This window comes from Aulostomus chinensis, chromosome 4 (genome assembly GCF_037954235.1).
Source record: "Aulostomus chinensis isolate RoL2024-O1b breed Wild chromosome 4, RoL_Achi_v1.0, whole genome shotgun sequence".
NCBI classification, from domain to species: Eukaryota; Metazoa; Chordata; class Actinopteri; order Syngnathiformes; family Aulostomidae; genus Aulostomus; species Aulostomus chinensis.
The window spans coordinates 2,007,982-2,027,421 of record NC_141323.1 but is presented as its reverse complement, the minus strand read 5'-3'; the positions used below and the strand labels follow the sequence as shown (position 1 = coordinate 2,027,421).

General features: G+C 41.5%; 1 protein-coding gene across 1 annotated transcript in view; it reads left to right on the top strand.

Moving 5' to 3' along the window:
• The window catches only part of arid2 (AT-rich interactive domain 2), a 44,438-nt gene that overhangs the window by 22,340 nt on the left and 2,658 nt on the right, over nucleotides 1-19,440 (top strand). Inside the window, exons 5-19 of the mRNA XM_086201009.1 lie at nucleotides 4,263-4,481; nucleotides 4,711-4,778; nucleotides 5,551-5,620; nucleotides 5,801-6,051; nucleotides 8,444-8,540; nucleotides 8,642-8,851; nucleotides 9,229-9,393; nucleotides 10,319-10,397; nucleotides 10,587-10,721; nucleotides 11,053-11,267; nucleotides 13,280-15,708; nucleotides 17,751-17,905; nucleotides 18,020-18,158; nucleotides 18,798-18,883; nucleotides 19,131-19,254. Coding sequence (XP_086057135.1) covers nucleotides 4,263-4,481; nucleotides 4,711-4,778; nucleotides 5,551-5,620; nucleotides 5,801-6,051; nucleotides 8,444-8,540; nucleotides 8,642-8,851; nucleotides 9,229-9,393; nucleotides 10,319-10,397; nucleotides 10,587-10,721; nucleotides 11,053-11,267; nucleotides 13,280-15,708; nucleotides 17,751-17,905; nucleotides 18,020-18,158; nucleotides 18,798-18,883; nucleotides 19,131-19,254 — 4,442 coding nt within the window. The remainder of the gene's footprint in view (nucleotides 1-4,262; nucleotides 4,482-4,710; nucleotides 4,779-5,550; nucleotides 5,621-5,800; nucleotides 6,052-8,443; nucleotides 8,541-8,641; nucleotides 8,852-9,228; nucleotides 9,394-10,318; nucleotides 10,398-10,586; nucleotides 10,722-11,052; nucleotides 11,268-13,279; nucleotides 15,709-17,750; nucleotides 17,906-18,019; nucleotides 18,159-18,797; nucleotides 18,884-19,130; nucleotides 19,255-19,440) is intronic.

Genomic DNA, 19,440 nt, shown 5'->3' with positions numbered 1-19,440 from the left:
CTGAGCAGCTTCTTGGCAATTGACTGTCCAGACAGCAGTTATTGATGAAGTGAAAAAGGAATCGCTTGTTGGGTTTCTCTTGACCTCAGTTTAGATTAGAGCCCTCTACTAGTCAGCCTTCTGCCTGCTGAGCAAAAATACTTTAAATCATGACCAAGATGCTAAAAGACACCCTAAGAGTAGTGGAGTTTCTTTTTGGATTTTGACCATTTTCATTCCCCACCCAAATGCATACGTTCACTATTTGGCAGTCAAACAAGGCTGTACTCTTGGTACTGCTACACTCATCTGTAAGCTTACAGAAGAGCTTGAAGATTTGTTGTTTGTTGACTATGTGAAAAGCAGTGATCTTGATCCACAAATTAGTGGCGCAGAACCGGAAAATGCTTCTTCTCAGATGTTTTGATGCTGTGGTTGTCTGCTCTAGACAGCTCTTTAACAAAACATGATTAAATTATTAGATTATTTGACTGACTGGTCAAGCTGCATGCAACAGGTCCAGCTGATATTGACATTTTAGGGTACCCTCTGCTGGATGACAAGGGAACTACTTCCAAAAGGTCTGATGTCATAAAGACAGCAGTTATAATTCCAACGACACACACACACACACCAACCACAGCTCCATTCTCTGTCATCAATTATTTGAACAAGTTCATGTCAAACTGAAGACCTTTTTCTAAATTTAATTACTAAATCAGCAGAATCCTGAGAGTAATATAAGCCGTGTCAAAGTCACAAACATAATCAAAGATCTTGTTTAGGTGAATGGTGCTGTTGTGATTGTAACAAAGCCAAAATAACAAACTATTTGATTTATTGCCTAAATGTTACTTGCGGAGAAAGTTGCCGAAACAGTCCTGGAAGCAAATTGATTACCATTAGGGTGTCAACGCGATCAAAGTATCACCCTCCAAACCAAAGTGGCCACGTCCGAATATTCCCTCCGAACAAGCAGCTGAAGTCAGCCAGATAGACGAAAAATAATGGCTCCGTTCAGGATGGTGGCCTCCCAACTTGCAGGTGATGTGGGGGAAAAAAGTGTCTTGTAAGATGTTGAAAAAGTCAAATATAGCTGGTCTTCTCAAGTCGGAACGCATCTGTGATCAGTGGTCCCAAGGCAGGCAAGCACTCTCTTGCCTTACTTTCCTCTTATTCTGATTGGTGATGTTAATATTGCTAGTAAAACAAGTGCTCAAAACATTTTTCTTAAGTAGAAATATGTCTATTTACTGTAAAAGTATTATTGCCCAACAGTAAAGGTAAAGGTCCTGCCTTCAAATATTTGCTTTTTGAACATCATTATTTTAATCATTGTATAATTGAAATCTAACAGAAAATATAAAAGGTTATCGTTATAAAGGCTTACTTGCAGAAATACTTTACAATAGAATATAGTAAATGTAAGTAAAGAGGGGAATTGAGAAATGCTGTATACCCTGATATGGCATCGCACTGTACTACATCTTTTATTGTTGCATCCCTATGCGTATTTGCTGTGTTTGTAACTGTTTGAACCTTGAATGAAAACAGACAACCGTAGTTGGGGACTTGCCAGTGAACTTGGCGGAGCATTATGCAGCTATAGAGCCCGATATTTATCATATCAGCTTATATGGAACATTTGTTGATGCTGCCTGTATAGATCATGTCCTCTCCTCTGCCCCTACACTTGATTATACACCAGCTGGTGCAGACCTTTCATAATGGGGTTCTCTCTGTAGCACAGACTCTAAATGTAAATTGACTGTTTAGCAGAAGGACTGGCAGTCTAAAGCGGTGCTATGTTGATTTGGCAGACTGAATGATGGTTAATTATTTCACAGTTGCCTGAGCGGTTTCTCACTGAGCTTTGATCAACCTTTGTCTTGGTTGTGGAATTACAACAACTTCAAATTCCCTGTCCTCAAAAAGCCTTGTTTGTCAAATTTGGACGTTGTACCCCCCCCTTGCTGTGCAAGCCAGATGCAGGTGTTAAAGGATGACCGGGGGGGGGGGGGGGGGTTGAATGAAGTGGCTGCAGCCATAAAAGTAATTGTGATGAATCATATTTGCTGCACAAACCTTTTTTTAACTTGGAAATGAAATTTCAGCAGTGCTCTGTCTGTTGTGATTTACCTTCAGATGCAGCAGTCCAGTGTAAAGAGAAGTGACGCCCGTGCACATGAAATAATTGATTGCAGAAAATCAGCAGATAGGATGATTTCTGTTTTGGTTCCACTCTCAAACTCGATCATTTATTGAGGGTTGCTGAATGACACAGTTGAAAGTTAGAGAAGAGCTATATGTTTCAGTCAGACAGGGCATAGATCTCAGCATCTTGCTTTCCCAAGTAAAAACATACATGACTTTATCTCAGCTCATCAAATACTGAGCTTTCTTAAGTTTCCTGTTCTGCTGGCAACACTACAAAATGTCAAGTAGTAATATATATGGCCCATGGCAAAGAAAAGGAATAATGCACACCAAGCTGTCTGGTGAGATGCTGAACACTGCAAATACTAATATCAAGAAAAGAAAATGTCGCAGACTCCAGGCTTCATATGCATGTGGCTCTTCAGACCACAAGGCCAAAATGTCACTCTTTCATTATTGAAAATTATTCATATGGTTTGCAAGACTTTATTTTTTGATAGGTCCGCTAATGTTGGCCATTCACAAGTAGATTCATATTAGTTTATATTGACCTGTATGCACGTATGTATTGTTCTGCATAACCCTATTCTGCAGTATTGTACAGAAAGCAGCTCTACCTTTGATAGGACTGGGAGTTGATGCCGTTCCCAGTTCTGCTTGTCAGACAGATTGTTTGTCAATTCCTAATCAGAGTAGGTTTTCACAGGTTTCCAACAGTTTTATTCCCTCAGTCAGAACACAGTGCAGAAACACTGTAGATAAAAGGTATGCATGTCCGTCTATAAAATTTGAACATGTTCAAATGAATTATTTCTCACTGTCTTTTCCCTTTCCACGGTGTAGACACGTGATGTTATTGTTCTACAAGGAAAAGTTCAGGTTATTGACTCCCATCCCGAACTGTGACATTAACATGCTGCTCATGTGTACATGTCACTGAAGTCTCCCTATTATATACAGTTTTTTGGTTACTCTTGGTATGATGTGGAGCTGTGTTATTTTGAAAAAAAAAGTTTAACGTGTTATATTTTGACTAAAATTACTATTACTGTATTATTTGCGATATCATAGAAATCAGTTAATTTGATAATTTCGTAACTTTTGTGGGTATGTTCATCAAATGAAAATGTATTCTTAATTCTTTAGAATGAAAAAGATGTGTTTGCTGAACATCTCCAGAGCACAATAGTGTTTAATCTGAAATGGTATTCTGAAGGATCAGGTATTGCGCTTATCCATGTAGTTGAAGGGGTTGGATCAGATCAAGCAGGAAATAAACCCAAACTTGTGTTTTGTTTTGCTTCACCTCCCTTCAGAGTCCCCCTCCATGCAGGTGTTGTTAGCAAGGAGCAGAGCAAGACTTTTAGACACACATCTCTGGGTTAGGTGCAAAAATGGCACGAGCAACAAGAGAACATTTGGACTCAAACACGTCATCAGACATCCGAGGAACCTAAAACGCAGTGTGCCTCTTTAACCACCAGCATCAAAACCCATATCTCCCTTGAAAGAGAATACTAATTGACAGTTTATACAGCAGAATAGTAAATGACCTGCTATGAAGACCCACACAAACAAACTTGAAGTATGCACTGCGCAGCATACTATGCTATATAATTTAAGAATTAAGGGCAAAAAAAACTGTTCTGGACACCCCAAGTATTTTTACACACAATGTGCCTTTAATTATATTCTGATATTGATTCAATTTTGATGATACACGATATACATTGTCGTCACTGTTTAAACACCCATTTCCGTGCTTTCAAATCAAATCTCTTTGGTATTTTCCATTTTAAGACATTAATTTAACACCTACAACAGTAGTTCTACATCCCCAAATTTCTAAATGGCGTTTTGTAAGCTTAAGCATAAGCATTTTATGCAGAAATTGTAATAAATACAGTTTGTTGCAGAGTAAAATGAAAGTTGCTGTTGCTCAATACTCCTGTGCAACGACGTATTCCATTAATAAGTGAATTTGTTCAGGAAAAGTTTGAAGGGACTCGATATGGAGACATGTTGCTAAGAACATCCTGAATAACACCCAACTGATCATGCAACAAATTGTACCATTCTACAGTACACTCATAGAAGCTCTGATACATCTTTGCTTTATTTCCCAGACTATCTCCGCCAAAGCTATGGACTGTCTACAGATTTCGTTCCGCCGTGTGACTACAACAAACTGGTGCTGTCTCTCCTGTCGGGCCTACCCAATGAAGTGGACTTCGCTGTTAACGTTTGCACTCTGCTCTCCAATGAGAGCAAGCACGCCATGCAGCTGGACAAGGACCCAAAACTGGTCACGTTGCTGCTGGCCCACGCTGGAGTATTTGACGACTGTACGTTCCCAACCTCCCACAGATTGTCTTCTTGCATTTCAGTTGAGGAAATATGTTGTTTTTAGACATTTGATTTGTCTAGAAGATATTTTCCCCATGATATTCAACTCCATCCTAGAAAAGATACTTTCCACATCTCCAAAATATTTTATCAATGAAGAAATGTAATAAGAAGAAAATAGATTAGAATCTTGATTCTCCCTCTAATTATTCCTTTCTGCTTTTGTAGCGCTAGGCAGCTTCTCTGGGGTATTTGGAATGGACTGGAAGGAGAAAACCTCCCGGGACTTTGTCAGGGTAAAGTAAAAACAGAACATCTTTATTTGTGACCTGCTTTGTGTTTACCAGTTTATTTATAGAAACTGAATCCTGCTTGGTACCAAAAAAAGCAAGATTTATTGAAGAGTAGACAAGGCATCTGTTCCACACTGTTTGAAGTCAGCTGATAGCAATTCAAGTGGTTGCTTCCTACCTCAGAGCAGTTTTAAGACAGCAAGAAGGTCACTTCACCTCGGTCCATTCAAGATGTGTGCACAAAAACAACACGTTTCATTCGTAATCAGTCATGGTTGCGTTCCCTTGGCTTTGAAAGAGGTCCGAGGTCACAGTTTAGTGGTGGTCCCATGCAAGAGGCTTTAACCTGGCTTCTGTGGAGAAATGTGTGTCTCTCTGTTCAGATGGTTTTAAAAACAGAACTTTTTGTCCAATCTGGGTTCCATCTGTTATTGGTGTGCTCCAGTACACTAACTAGACCTCATCTTTGAATGTGGGCCAAACAACACAGAATATGCAGGTGCTGCTGTGATATCAATCAGAAAAGTATGTTCAATTGTGAAAGACCTTGGCTCGCTCGTGCCTAAAGACACGACTATGATAGTTTGTGAAAAATCGAATTAATGTTAATGTAAAACAATTAGAGGTGACTTTCAAGATTAAAACAATGCCCTTCTGGACTATCCTTGGTGGCCTGTGTGTTGTTGCTGTTAGAATGTGTTCATAATGTGTGGTCTTCAGATTGAAGTTTAACAGTGCTTAGAATGTTTTGCTAACAGCTACTGCTTCTTTGCAGTTCTGGAAAGAGGTGGTAGAGGATGCTGAAGTTAGGGAGCTGATCTGGGACAAGAGCAACCCAGCACAAGGTAAATAAGCTTAGTGTTTAATGCCACATGTAACAGTTATAGACTAAAACCGTGTGTGGTGTACTATTTTAACATACATGCTCAAGTGTGTCAACTTTGCTTACTTAAATATGTCACGTTTGTATTTTTTAACATTCATTTCTCCTTGATATCCAACATGGGGTCCTCTCCTCTTTTCAGATGGTACATCGGGTGCAGAGCGCTGGCACAGCCTCTTCCACCCACCACGGAACCTGGGTATCAGTGACATGGAGGCCCAGCGGGTACTGCAGATTGCCGTTATCCTGCGAAACCTCTCATTTGAGGAGGCCAACGTCAAGCTGCTGGCGGCCAACCGAACGTGCCTGCGCTTCCTTTTGCTCTGTGCCCACTGTAACCTCATCTCACTCCGACAGCTCGGACTTGACACGCTGGGCAACGTGGCTGCCGAGGTGAGTCTTTTAGCCCTTTTTTGTGACACAGAATACTGATCTGTCACCAGTGTATATTAAATAAGAATCTGCATGCCTCACTGTTGGGAAGAGATAGATATCTTTCCTGTATGTGTAAGGCATCAGCAAGTTTCAGTTTACATTGCTTTACCAACTTTGTACAAAAAATTTGATTAATGACACCACAACTATAAAACGATGGCAATAAATTTTGTCAGGATAAAAACGGCAACTATGGAGGAGAAAAGATAACTGTTTGAAATCTAATGTAATGGAATTGGGTCAGTTCTGTGATGTAGTACAAGTAAACTGTCAGTTGGTGAAAAGATGTTTCCAAATGTAGGTTACTGTGCTACATTGAAACATCCTGTCTCAAAACTTTTCTACTCCTGAGAAGTCAGTGGTGAATTGATCTCAACACATTGGCTTGTTGGCTAGAAAGAGCTTGTGAGGGTGGATCTTTAGATATTTTGTCGCGTCTTCCTTCAAAATCAGACAGACTCATGAATAAATAATGATCTCCTCTTACAAACAGACATGACTGTTGGAAATTACTATACCCACAATTACCTAAGAAATGAGGACTACGGCTGCCGGATATTTTGTCGTGTCCCTTCTCAGCAGTCTATTTGGAACATTTTTTTTTTTTTTTTTAATTTTAACATATTTTACAAAGATAGCTTTCACATTTCTGAACAGTAACTTGTGCTAAATCTTCATGTCCAACATAAAAACATGTCTAAATATGATAATGAGAAGTTCAAGGGAAATATTGGCTGTCACTGAATTGTTAGTAAATCCTTTTTTGCTTCTAAAATTGAATGATAACCAAATTTTGATGCCTCAACTTCTAGAATTATGTATTACTGGCTGATTAACTTCTTTACAAAAAGCTTGTGGGTTGGCAGAGGCTATGTACCCTCTATGCCAGGGGTAGGGAACCATGTGCCATGGAGAGCCGTGTGTATGCAGGTTTTCCTTCCAACCAAACACTTTCACTAGTGATTCCACTGATTAACACACCTTCAGCCACAGAAGAGTGTTAATCAGTGGAATCACCTGTTAAAGTGTTGCTGCTATTGCTGCTCTATGGTATCAGCACTCTATGTTTAAGTGTCACATGTCACACATTGTAATGTTAAGAATCTTGTGATTTGATTGTTGGGAATCCTTCTGTTCACAATATGATGTGGTACACCCACTTATTCTGACAGCCAATGACCATTAAAAATTGAAGTAAGGTAACTTTATTTGTGCCCGAGGGTAGATTTGGTTGCAGGTAAAAAAAAAAAAAAAAAAAAAGAGTAGGCTGCTTACACAGACGTAGATAACATTTAAGGGAATTGTATTGCAGTTTTATTTGGTCCTTGCACAGAATTTGTTCCTATTTCTGTCCAAAACTCACTTTTGAGATTTTTGAATGCCCTGATATTCAGTTTGGCCTTACTAGCCAACTCCATGTGCTTCAATAGACATTCATCTTTGATGAATTTGTAGTGAATTATTTTCATATGCTATTTATCCTTCATCAGAGCTCGACTCAGAGTTACGGTCCCTGATTGAATCAGGTTAGCCTTTTCTGTCACCCACCAAATGAGAGGGTGTTGAATGTAACATAACTTTTAGATATGATACTGTAAGGCCTTGTATTATCCTTTAGGTAACTAATGTAAGTCTTCATAAGTCTCTTTGGTTAGTCATTTGCCATGACTATTAATGAGTGATGATGAAAATGCAGAGAATTTTTCTTTCCCCTCCAGTGTGCCACTTTAACTTTAGCAGCAAGGTATGCTTAGTTTTGGTTGGGTGATTTAGGTTAGCGTAGTTTTGTCTCAGTGTTCTGGTTTCCATCATTGTAGTTTGAAGTGCATTCAGAAGTTTGTCATCAGCAGAGAAAGCAAAATAATAATAAAAAAAAAAAACTCTCCCAGTTTTGCAGAATTTTTTTACACTCACATTTGTTTTTACTTAAGAACAGTCAAAACTTATCCAACTAAAGGTAGTTCCTAAACTCCTCTCTATTTTTCACCGATAGACTGCTCTTCCTCTACTGTTTGTAACAACCACAGCCTTGTGTAACATTGCCTTTTTCACCATCTTCTGCTGATATTACAGTCGGTTATATTATCTCCAAACTGATTGATGGAAATGTGCCCTATCCCTGTTTGTTTTTTTGCAACATATCCACTGTTAACTTCAAATTTCCTCAACAGTTAAATGGAAATGCGATTTGTGTCATTGTTGTTTTAAGTGTGTCTCCTCAGTCTGCCGATAAAAACAATAAATTATACTGAAGAGGAAATTAAGTCTACTCTGAAAATTGTTAGCTTGTCAGCTGACTTGTTAGATTAAGTTGAAGATAATTTAATTTTTTTTTTTTTTTTACATGTAGCTTCAGCTGGATCCCGTTGACTTTCGGATGACCCATCTGATTTTTCACACCATCACCAAATGCTTGATGTCCAGGGACAGGTTTCTCAAAATGAGAGGTAAGAGTTTTGATGGGTTACAGCAGACTCGTTTTCATCAATCAGACATAGCTTATGCAATCCACCATCCTAAATAAATGTGCTTGTGTATCACCTTTTAGCCATGGAAATCCTGGGCAACCTCAGCAAAGCAGAAGACAATGGCGTGCTCATCTGCGAGTATGTGGACCAGGACTCGTACAGGGAGGTAATGATGCTCCTCACCCTGCCTGACCTCATGCTCCTCATGGCTTCCTTGGAGGTGCTGTACTTGTTGGCCCAGCTCGGAGAGATTCCCTGCAGCAAGATCGCCTCTGTCGACCATAGCATAGGTAGGAATCTTCTATTTTACCTGGTTTCTGCCCCAACCATCAACCATCATCCACCATCCATCGTGTGCTCTGTGGTCCTAATGATCTATGATGGGAAAATGTATTTGGTGTGACCTAGTAAACCTTGTCAACTTGATTAAAAAGGCCTTGAAATCTTGGTAGAATTTAGTTTTTCTGCCTGTGTACAAACCCTTAAGTATCACTCTGGACGCTCCATTCATGAAAAGCAAGTTCAGATAATGTTGTTTTCTTTGCTCATTAAGTATTTAGGTTTAGTGTAGACATTTTTGGTCTGCTAAAATCGATGTAATGTTTCTGCACTTCCACCTGTCGTCTCTGTGTTGAGTCTAGTGTGTTTTCTCTTTCTCCCTGATTAGACCTGTTAGTGAGGTTAGTGTCTGTTGACCTTCATACGTTTGGACCAGATGCCCTAACAGCAGTGCGGTTGATTGAGCATCAGGCCAACGCTGAACAGGCAGCCGAGGTTCGGCCACAGCTGGTAGAGCAGGTACCTGCAGCCGTGCAGGGGGCACCAGCACCTGGTAAGTGTCTGTGCATAGCTTTCGCTCTATGACATGAATTTTAATGTCATATTTAGTTTATTTAAGTAACTTTATATCAGTTCATTTGTGTATTTTTCATGGTTTATCAATACTTGTTTTTTTTCATCAGGAAATAGTTGCAGGTGTATTAAAACACATACACATACCTCGTCTTCGCTTAATTTGAACCTACAAAGAAAAATAAAAACTGTATTTTTATACTGAGTGTGGTCTACAAGAAACAAGAATAATTACTGAACAGTGTGATAGCCATGTCATAAATAACTCTAATGGCTGGCCCATTAAGGAGGGATGCACAGTAATATCGGCACAGTATTGGTTTGAAAGATATTTATATCATCGTAGTTTTGGTTTTCTCCTCTTTTTTTGAAGTTTCTTCTTTTTCAGTATGTAATAAATATAAATCTAGAAACTTGATTTGTACAGATAGTATTGACGCTGGTTCTTATTGGCTTCAAACCAAATCAGTTGTAGACACATGGGCAGGTCTGATATTGGCAAAAAATCCAATATGGAGCATTCCGAAAGGAAGCATTTATTTATCAGTTCAGATGGTCCTTTCCTGAAATGTTTTCTCTTCAACATGTACTTAAAGAATGGAAATGTTTATTAATACAAGCAGAAGATCAGCTTCCCTTATTTCTAGCATCGCCATCAGTATATGATAAAAAAGTGACCCTTTGTGGGGCTCGAACACACCTAACCTTGGGTCAGTGTGTCTGCTCACAGTTGTGCAGAGGACTATTTATGAAGTCATTTGTTTTCTGACATCTAGTGGACATCCTGGGGAGGACCAATGCTGGAAGTACATTGAATCAGAAGCCCTTTTTTTCTTGCAGAGAATTAGCCAAATTATTTAGAAATATTGATATTTTGGTTTTGCTTTTTTGTCTTGTGTCCTCAGTTACACGGGTCCCCGTTCAGTCAACACAACCACCACCCGGAATTGTTGAACTGGATGGAGAAAAATTTACACTTCAATGGTAAGATTCACTAGTCTCCAGGTGTCTAATACTCATTAATTTTATATCTATTGGTATTCTCTAATTTTGTGTCTGCAAAAAATATTTGTAATGAGCCTGTGATTGTGATGACAATGCAGGTGGCAGAATGTACCGTTCAGCCATTTGTCTTTATCAAAGTAACCAGTCTGTCCATGGTTTCTCAAACAGGTTAAACGCACATTTTGAGACAAACCCTGAGGGCTCGGTGTCCCGTTCAGAAATGTACTCGGAGTACCTGGCTACATGCAGCAAAATGGGGCGAAGTAATATTCTGAACTCCACTGGCTTCCTCAAATGTCTGCGGTCAGTACTGATTTCTCCTTTTTGTTATCCTTTTTATAATTTTGTAAATTATTTTTATATTTATATTGTACAGACAACTGGGTAATCTGTTCTGTCATCAGAGTTGAGATAAAAACTGGAAAAAAGGGTACTGACTGTTCAATATAGCATTGCAGGTTGATTGATCTTAGAGTTGTTGTTTTTTTAATCCATGATGTGCAATTATGACTGGGATTGTCAAAAAAAAAAAAAGCAAGTTAAAGATCTGAGGTTGTTGTCGTACAGTTGCATCATATGTTTTTGCCTGTGCAGGTAAGACTTGTCACAGAACTTTCTCCTCCTGTTGCCACAGGACTGTGTTTCCCAATCACACAATGCGACGGCAAGAGGAACCCAAGGCCAATGCCCAGGTTCATATTCTCCTGGTAGGGCTAAGGCGAAGGTCAATCCCCTTGCCCATCCAGCTGTACTACCAGCAGCCTCAGCAACAACAACAGAATCCAGGTGCAGCACCACCTCCGGCAGCTCGACATGAAGCCCCTGGAGACCCTCAGGCCCCGCCTCCAGGTAAAACAGAATTAACTACCATTCCAACAAATAAGACCTGCAAATGGCAGAAGTGCGCTTCATGAGAATGTACAGCTGCACAGTAAAATTTCTGTAGAAAGGACAGTATCAATGAGTTAACCCTAACCCATTGCAAATGGGACTGCCACAGTGGTAGTATCAGAACAAGTTCAGTATTTAAGATTGTGTTAACTCTATAACCCTTTATGTTTGTGACATAACTGAGTATAGTCCAAGAAAAAGTCAATTAATCTTCCACTGTAGGTAACAGTTTATGTAAATTGTTTGGCCATGTAAGTTTCTGACTGCATGTATATTCAGTTCAGTTTGTCAGAATGTTGGAAGCTAAAGAGCATTGGAGAAAGAGAAAAAACAAATTAAAACTGATTTTTGGTGAGTGATGTTGGGAGCCTTGCTGAGTGTGAAGCAAGTACCACAGGGACAGGGATGGCTGTACTAATTACAAAGGCAAACAAATTAAGGAAATGATCAAAGAAGACTTTACTTCAAGCTTCATCGGGAATTTGACAAGAAGGCAGCTACTGCTTAATGCAGAAGATGTCAGATGTCAAGATCAAGTTTTTTTTCTTAAATTTGATGTCTTCCATGGATGGATATATCTCACAGGGGCTGCTAAATCTGACATCATTCTTCATGGGCGAATTGATGAAAATGCTGCATGTCCTAGTTCAGTAATTCAATAATTTTTTATCAGATGTAAAAGAATGTTTTGTCTTCTAGACCTGCAAGATGGTACTGTTGAAGCACCCTCACAAGGTGCATATTTGCAATAGTCACCAGACTCGCTGTGTCAGAGGTCAATGAACTTAAGTCAGGCTACAACTCCTTGGCTGCTTGATGGATAATTTTCTGATCACTTAGATCTCATTTCCGAAGCGCTTGCATGTGAATGATATACAGGTTCTGCAAGCACATCGTGAACCATCAATCACTATCAGTTTGGATCAGTTTATCAGAGCACGGCTCAACCCCACTAAAGCAGTTGCAACCACACACTGCAATTAAGAAAAATCAGCAAAAGACACGTTACCAATTTACAGTGTTAACAAAGAAGACAAACAGTATATTTTACCATCACACTTTCATTTTTATCTCAATTTTCCATCCCCATCCAAAAACTGTGCTGGCAGCTTCCAACCTTGGACACATATGACAAGGTGTCTGAACTCTGCTGTCAACAATATACATGGAGGCTATCAAAGCTTTTATTGTCCACTGGTAACCTCCCTGGCATTATCATCTTCATTGTAAATAACCTTAAGATACGACATCCCATTGCCATTTTGACAACAGTTTCAACTTCTTTCAAACTTCTTTCCAGTGTTTGAATGAATTGGATTCAAATTAAGTAGTTATTCAGTAACTAAGGAGAGCTCGTTTCATAATGGAGTCTGTGCATGTGTGGCTTACCATTTGGATGAAACATTCCCTACAGTAATGAGAAGGCAATTTAGATTCTTCCAGAATTCATTTGCTTTTTCACGTCACAATGTACATACAGTAGAAGAAAATGGTAGGGGGGACAAATCCTAGTTTCAGTTTTTCCTAATAACGTGCAGCCCGTGGTCTAAAAAATTCATGATACAGACTGCTAGATAGATGACATTTAACATAACTGGACAACTAAAAAAAAAAAAATGAAAAGGTTATTCATTCATTGTCAAGTTTATTGCAGTACTTGCATCTGAATTGCTTCATGTAAGCATTTGCATTTTGTAATTCCCCTTTTGGGTAGTCCTAGTTACTTGCCCGAGTCGATTGTTACCGGCCCTCTGGTACATATTTATACATTTTCTATTTGCAGCATGAACTTCCTGATTGAGGAAGCAGCTGTTCATAAATCATGGTATTTTTAAGTAGACGTAAAAATACACCAATCACCAGTATTGTTCATCTGTAGGTCAAGATGATGAAAAGATTTTGAGAACTCCTAATATATGAAAACTAAAACTGTTTTTGCCTCTTGTGTCTTTGTGTTAATGGGTGTTCAGGCTTACCTCCTGGGAATCCCAATCTTGGACCACAGCTCATACGGGCACCGGGCCCCAGCCTCAGCACAGGTGGTGCAGTTCCATCCATGGCCTTCTCTGCACAGGAACCTCCCCATTCAAGCCACCCAACTGTTTCCCGTCACCCGGTGCCCCCGCACGTGCCTCCGCATTTACCACCAAATCCTCAGGCAGCAGTGACGCAGCAGCAAGTCCGATCTGGTCCAATGGTTCAGATTTCCACATCAGGATCAGACACCCAAAATCACAGTCCCCAGAACCTTGCTGCTCCAGCTCAGCAACACTCGCCCATGCTCCCGACAGGGGCACCTGTCACGCTATTTCAGCAGGTACCACAGGGCCACATACTTACCGCCAGGGTGCAAGGTGTGTGCCCCCCAATTACCCAGCACCCATCCTTGCCCCAAACCCCTCCCCTGTCTGGGCCTCAGGGCGGAGCTCCCCAGGTAGAGCCACAGTGTGGTGTTGCTGTATCAGCACCCTCCTCTTCCAACCAGGTAGGGGGTGGTCAAACATTAAGTAATGCAGGTGTGCCCAGTTCCACGGGGTCACGTGTCACATTTCAAAATATTGCACCCAAACCAGCGCCAAACCAGTCAGGTGGACCAGCAGCCACAATAGCCACTCCCAACCAGCAGCCTCAGCCCCAACAACAGGCCCAGAGTGTAGTAATAGTTAGCCCCAACCCTCAACAAAACCCAGCCTACACCCCTGCCATACACCAGATAGTTCTTGCCAACCCTTCCGCCATTCCTGGTGCCCAGACTATCCAGATAGCAGGGCAGCCTGGAGCTGCTTCCAGCCCCTGTCCACCTCCTGCCTCTCACTCGAGTACCCAGGTCCAGCCCAGTCAAACTGTCAGCCATGCACTGTCCATGAAACGGCACCAACAGCAGCAACCGCTCCAAATTATTTCCCAACCTCCTCCCTCTCAGCCTACCTCCACTGAGTCCAGCTTGATCAAACAGCTACTGCTTCCAAAACGAGGGCCTTCTACCCCAGGAGGAAAGCTAATTCTACCTGCTCCACAGGTGCCCCCTCCCAACAGCACGATAGCCCAGAGTCCACAGGTCATCTATCAGACAGGCTACAGCCCCCAAGGAACCTCTCCCCAGCCTCAGCAGCTCAATGTTCAGCTGGTACCCGGCCAGCTTCCTGCTGCCGGAGGCCCAGCTCTCCAAACAGTCCAGCTGTTGCCAGGTCAGCTCATTTCCACGAGTACCCCTGGGGCAGCTACCATCATCCAGGGCCCCACAGCAGCTGGACAAGTCACATTTACTGTGGTCCCCAACACTGGCTTCACCACTTCTACTGCAGCTGTTGCTGCTGTCAGCCATACTGCTGTGACCCCAGGTGTCCCTCCTCCATTCTCTACTGGAACGTTACCCCAACATGCCCCAGCACCTCCACCACCACCACCACCACCACCACCACCACTGCCAGCTCCCCTCAGAGGAGACAAGATAATTTGTCAGAAAGAGGAGGAGGCCAAGGATGCCACTGGGCTGCACATCCATGAGAGGAAGATAGAGGTGATGGAGAACTCCTCTTTGGCAGACGGAGACTCCACTAATGGCAAAACAAGTAATGGTGATGTTGCGGCAGGTGCCAAGCTGCTAAATGGTCGGAAGTGCATGGAGTCCAATCTACCTCCATACCACTCAGGGAACAGCCAGGGGGCACTAAATGGCCCAGCTATGGAGAGCCCCCCTACTAATGGGAAGCAGGCCCTCTCCCCTGGCCTGAATACCCCTTTGGAGGGCAACCCCGACCCCAAAAAGACTCTAGTCAATGGGGTGTGTGACTTTGATCGGGGTGACAGTGGTGGCAACTTTAACAAAAACATTCCAAATCACATCGCTTCCAAACAGTACTTTGGGAATGGGGAGGTAGTCCCTTCTGAGAAGAGTCACAGCTCAAATCCCCCTCTTCCTAGTCCTCCTCCCCCTCAGCAGGACACTGCCAAAGCCCTGCAGGCGGAGCGCTTGGCCAATGGACCCCAGGCAGTAGGCACAAGGCCGCCCTCGGAATTAACCAATGGACCTTTGGGGCCGGGCCATGCTGTGCCGGTGCTAAGGCAGCAACTGCTCCCCAATTCCTCCCTCCCCTCCACTGTCACTGTTACCTCCCAGAATCTTGCTGCCTCTCCTGCTAATGGAGTGGCCTCTGAGACTCGAGGCCTAAAGAGGCCAGCTGAGAATGAGGACCGCAGCACAGCAATGGCATCATCGGGGATCCCCAATAAAGTGGGAGTGAGGATCATAACCATCAGTGACCCCAACAACGCCGGCAGCAGTGCCACCATGGTGGCGGTGCCAGCAGGAACAGACCCAAGCACAGTAGCCAAAGTAGCAATAGAGAACGCCACTCAGCAGAGGAACTGCTCGCCCACACAGGCAGCTGGCTCAACGGTGAGTGGTTATAGGTTTGGTTCGTATTTAGTTGCATTTATCTGCAAGAACTTTTTGTGGTGGGCCTTCGTTGTTAGGTGCCCCACTGGGCTGAGTATTTGCACTACTGAAACCCATAATCTCACAAGTAAGATGATTGTAGTAGTCCCTGTAGTTTGCACTGAATCAAAACATTCATCCTCATTAGTGGTTGGTATTGATACAATTTTAAACTGGTCCACAGAAAGGATGAAACCAAAACCAAGCAAAACAGTATTTATGCAGAGCAGACATTTGGGCTCAGGCTTTTAACTAGGGGTCTCTTGTATGTTAAACTACAACAATAAGTTTGGAAATAAAGTTATGTGATTACATTACATTGTGTTAAAGTAATTTGCAAGATATGGAGAAAAAAAATGTTTGAAACAGGAAATAAATTTCACAATTTTTCTCATTTTAAATTAAATTCTTAAAATTCATCTCTCTCTCTCTATTGCTCTCTATCGCTCTATCCACACCTATACATGTGTGTTTATGTAAAATTATGAGGTATTTACATGTTTGTCTGTTTGAAGGAAAGGGCCTTAGGAGAAAACAACAGCAGCAAAACAAGTGAATGCAAGTCTCACACTTTAAAAAAAAGTCAGTTTGTGATGTAGCCATTTATTAATTCGTATTATTATCAGTATCCAAAGGTCTTTTGACAGAGGACATAGGACATGAATTCTGTAGTAGATTATTAAACTGTAATGTTATTATATTTTAGCTTCAAATTCATCGTCCAGGGCTCCAGACCACAGCCAAAATGGTTGCATATGTAGCCTTTTTTTGTGGAAGTGTACATTTGTTCAGGTGCATGATGATTACTATTTTGATAATATAGGAAGAACGTTGGACATTTCAGATGAAAGCAGTCCTTTTTTCCTTCACTAGCACAGCTTTTCTCCCCCTTCCTCTGTGTAACCATGTTCTGTCTGCGGCTGTGGCGCAAATTCACCTCCATCCTGCACAGCTGTGATTTCCACCAGTAGCATACAGCCGCAGTGCATTTTACCCACCCCGCTATGTTAACATGCTCAATTCTGCTGATTTGGTTGTTGTGTTGATTTATGTGTTTCTATCATGTGTACTTAGACTATATGTGACCTTTTCTGTTTAGCGGAGGTTTTAGTGTTGAGCACTGCACAGACATAAGAGAACAACTGACTGACTGATTTGTGAGATGCACATTTGGAAACAACTCATGACAGTCTCAAAGTGTACAGTTCAACCTTTACCATGATCTTGTGTTCAAAATGCAAACAAAACATGATACAAAGAAACACTGAATTACAATATTTGTAGAATTACAATGCTCAAGATTATTCATTGAAATGGCATTAAATTAAGGATTAAATCTGTGGATAAGCTTATCAGCTCAGCCCAACCAAATCAGTCATGTTTGTTAGGTCAAGTGGTGCATTGTTTCCTTGATGTGTATTTTTATTGTCAGAAATGTAAATTTGACAAGATTGTGGATTTACAAATGTTGTGCTTTCAGTGTGTTGGAAGTGTAACATATATTCAACAGTCACAGTGTGGCTGAACACATGTGTTTCCAACAAACGCTACAGGTTATTTTGCCGTGTGTTTTTTTAATGGCCGTGACTTTAAAGACAAGTGGTTTGTAAAAAAACAAAAACAAAAAACCCCCAAGTACAACTGAACTCAAAATCACAAGTAACAAACAAACTACAAATGGCGGTAATATGGCCTGGCAGGGTTCAGGTGTGAATTTTGGAGGTTAAGAAGGTGAGACCAGTTAAGATCATGTGGCTTTCACTGATACCCACCTCCTACAGCAACGCAGCTGAGAGAACAACCTCTGCTAGTAGACAAGTTGAGGTTACATCTCAGCAAACAAATGCTTATGATGCTTTATAATATCTGCTAATGGAAATACATTTAGCAAATGGAAGTAATGTTCGATTCAAGTTATAAGTTGTGCTGTTTGAGCAAAAATTTTAACTTTGGGAACCCTAAAGAATTGGTGTTATTTGAATATTTGTCCGTGCCTTCCACAGCCGACCATTACCCCGTCCCCACCCCCTGTATCTCAGCCTGCACCATCTGGTAACCACAGCCCACACCTCCCGACACAGCAAACCCCTGCAGCACCACCAGAGCAAAGCAGGAAAGCGGGGCAGAACTTTAAATGTCTGTGGCAGTCTTGTAAACGGTACGTCCAGGGACCCTCATTAATACTTAAAGTTCAGTGCTGAATATTGAACACAGCTGTCTATCTGTGACCCTGTTGCGCTGCCTCTGATGTGCCTTGTGTTCCTTCCTCCAGGTGGTTTGAAACGCCATCTCAGGTGTTTTACCACGCAGCAACACAACATGGTGGAAAAGATGTGTACGGTGGTCACTGTCAATGGGAAGGTTGTGAACCTTTTCCCCGACAGAGACTGTCCTTCATTACGCATCTACAGGTAAGACACACTCCTCTCCTGTGACTGATACACAAGCAGGTTACATAATAGAAAAAAAGAATAAAGCTGCATTTGGACTGCAGATCCGCGAGGTCCTGAGTTGTTTTGGAATGTGTGTAAATGAGAATTATGCGACTGCCCTTCTGCTATTCATTCAGGTCCTGTTCAGGTTTAATTTTCCCCGTGTTGCCACTAGGTTGGTTGGGCAAACATACAGATACAATTGACTCTGTCTGCAGGTGGGCAGGCCTTGTGTATCCTGTTCGCTGCACTAGTTACTCCTCTGCTCTATTAGGGCCTTTTTGGGTGGCAGGATGGTGGTGCGATCCTTCCATGCACTGCTTCCCCCTGGTGAATCTCCTCAGGATCAGACAAAAAGATGCAGCAGACAACTACAAACAGAGCATATAAATGTCTTGAACAAATACTTCTCCCACCATTCTATTACAACCCTTTCTTCATCACGTCTTGTCTTGAACATTATCGCATGTTAACGTTAGGAATTTCTAGGCTCATCAATTCTTAATATTATTGTGTTTAAAATTATTTGAAAACAGAATAATAAAGTATGCTAGAGGTCATCATTCTTTGCAATGTTTCCAGTCATATACATCTCTTAATCTGTTCTTTTTGTTTCAGGATAAGCACTGTTCTCGAGAGGCTTTGCTGGCTGGACTCAAGCTGGAGGAACAGCAGGCCCAAAGTCCCAATCAGACTTCTTCCCAGTATGTGCTTTTGCTCTCACTCTTGAAATGGGATCAATTTTAAAATTGTCACTTAACGTGAATGGAACCAAAGTCTAGAAGGTGCCAGAAGCCCCAAAATTCTGAAGTTTGACTTTTGTTAAAAATTCATTTCTTGATGTCAGCTCATCATGATCAGGATGAACAGTCTAACTAGTAATTTGAGAAAAAAAAAAAAAGTAAATGAATGATATTAATGTGTGATCTGTATTCATGATGTGTTGTGAAGGACTCCGCCAGCGTCAGGCAGCACTCCAGCACCACGAGCACCGAAAGCAATTGTCAATCATCCGAGTGCAGCTCTCATGGCCCTACGCAGAGGCTCTCGAAATTTGGTCTTCAGGGACTTCACAGTGAGTAGAACCATTTTAACATTTTTTGCCCAGTCTCACCCAGAAAATTCTTCTTAAAGTGATAACTGTTTTGTTTTTTGTTTTTTTTTAAGTGGGGTTGTGTGAGGTAATCAATCAAAGGTTGAGTCTTACCTTCAGCACTAGTGGGCCAGCGCATGTTTATGAAACGGCAGAAAATCTGATATC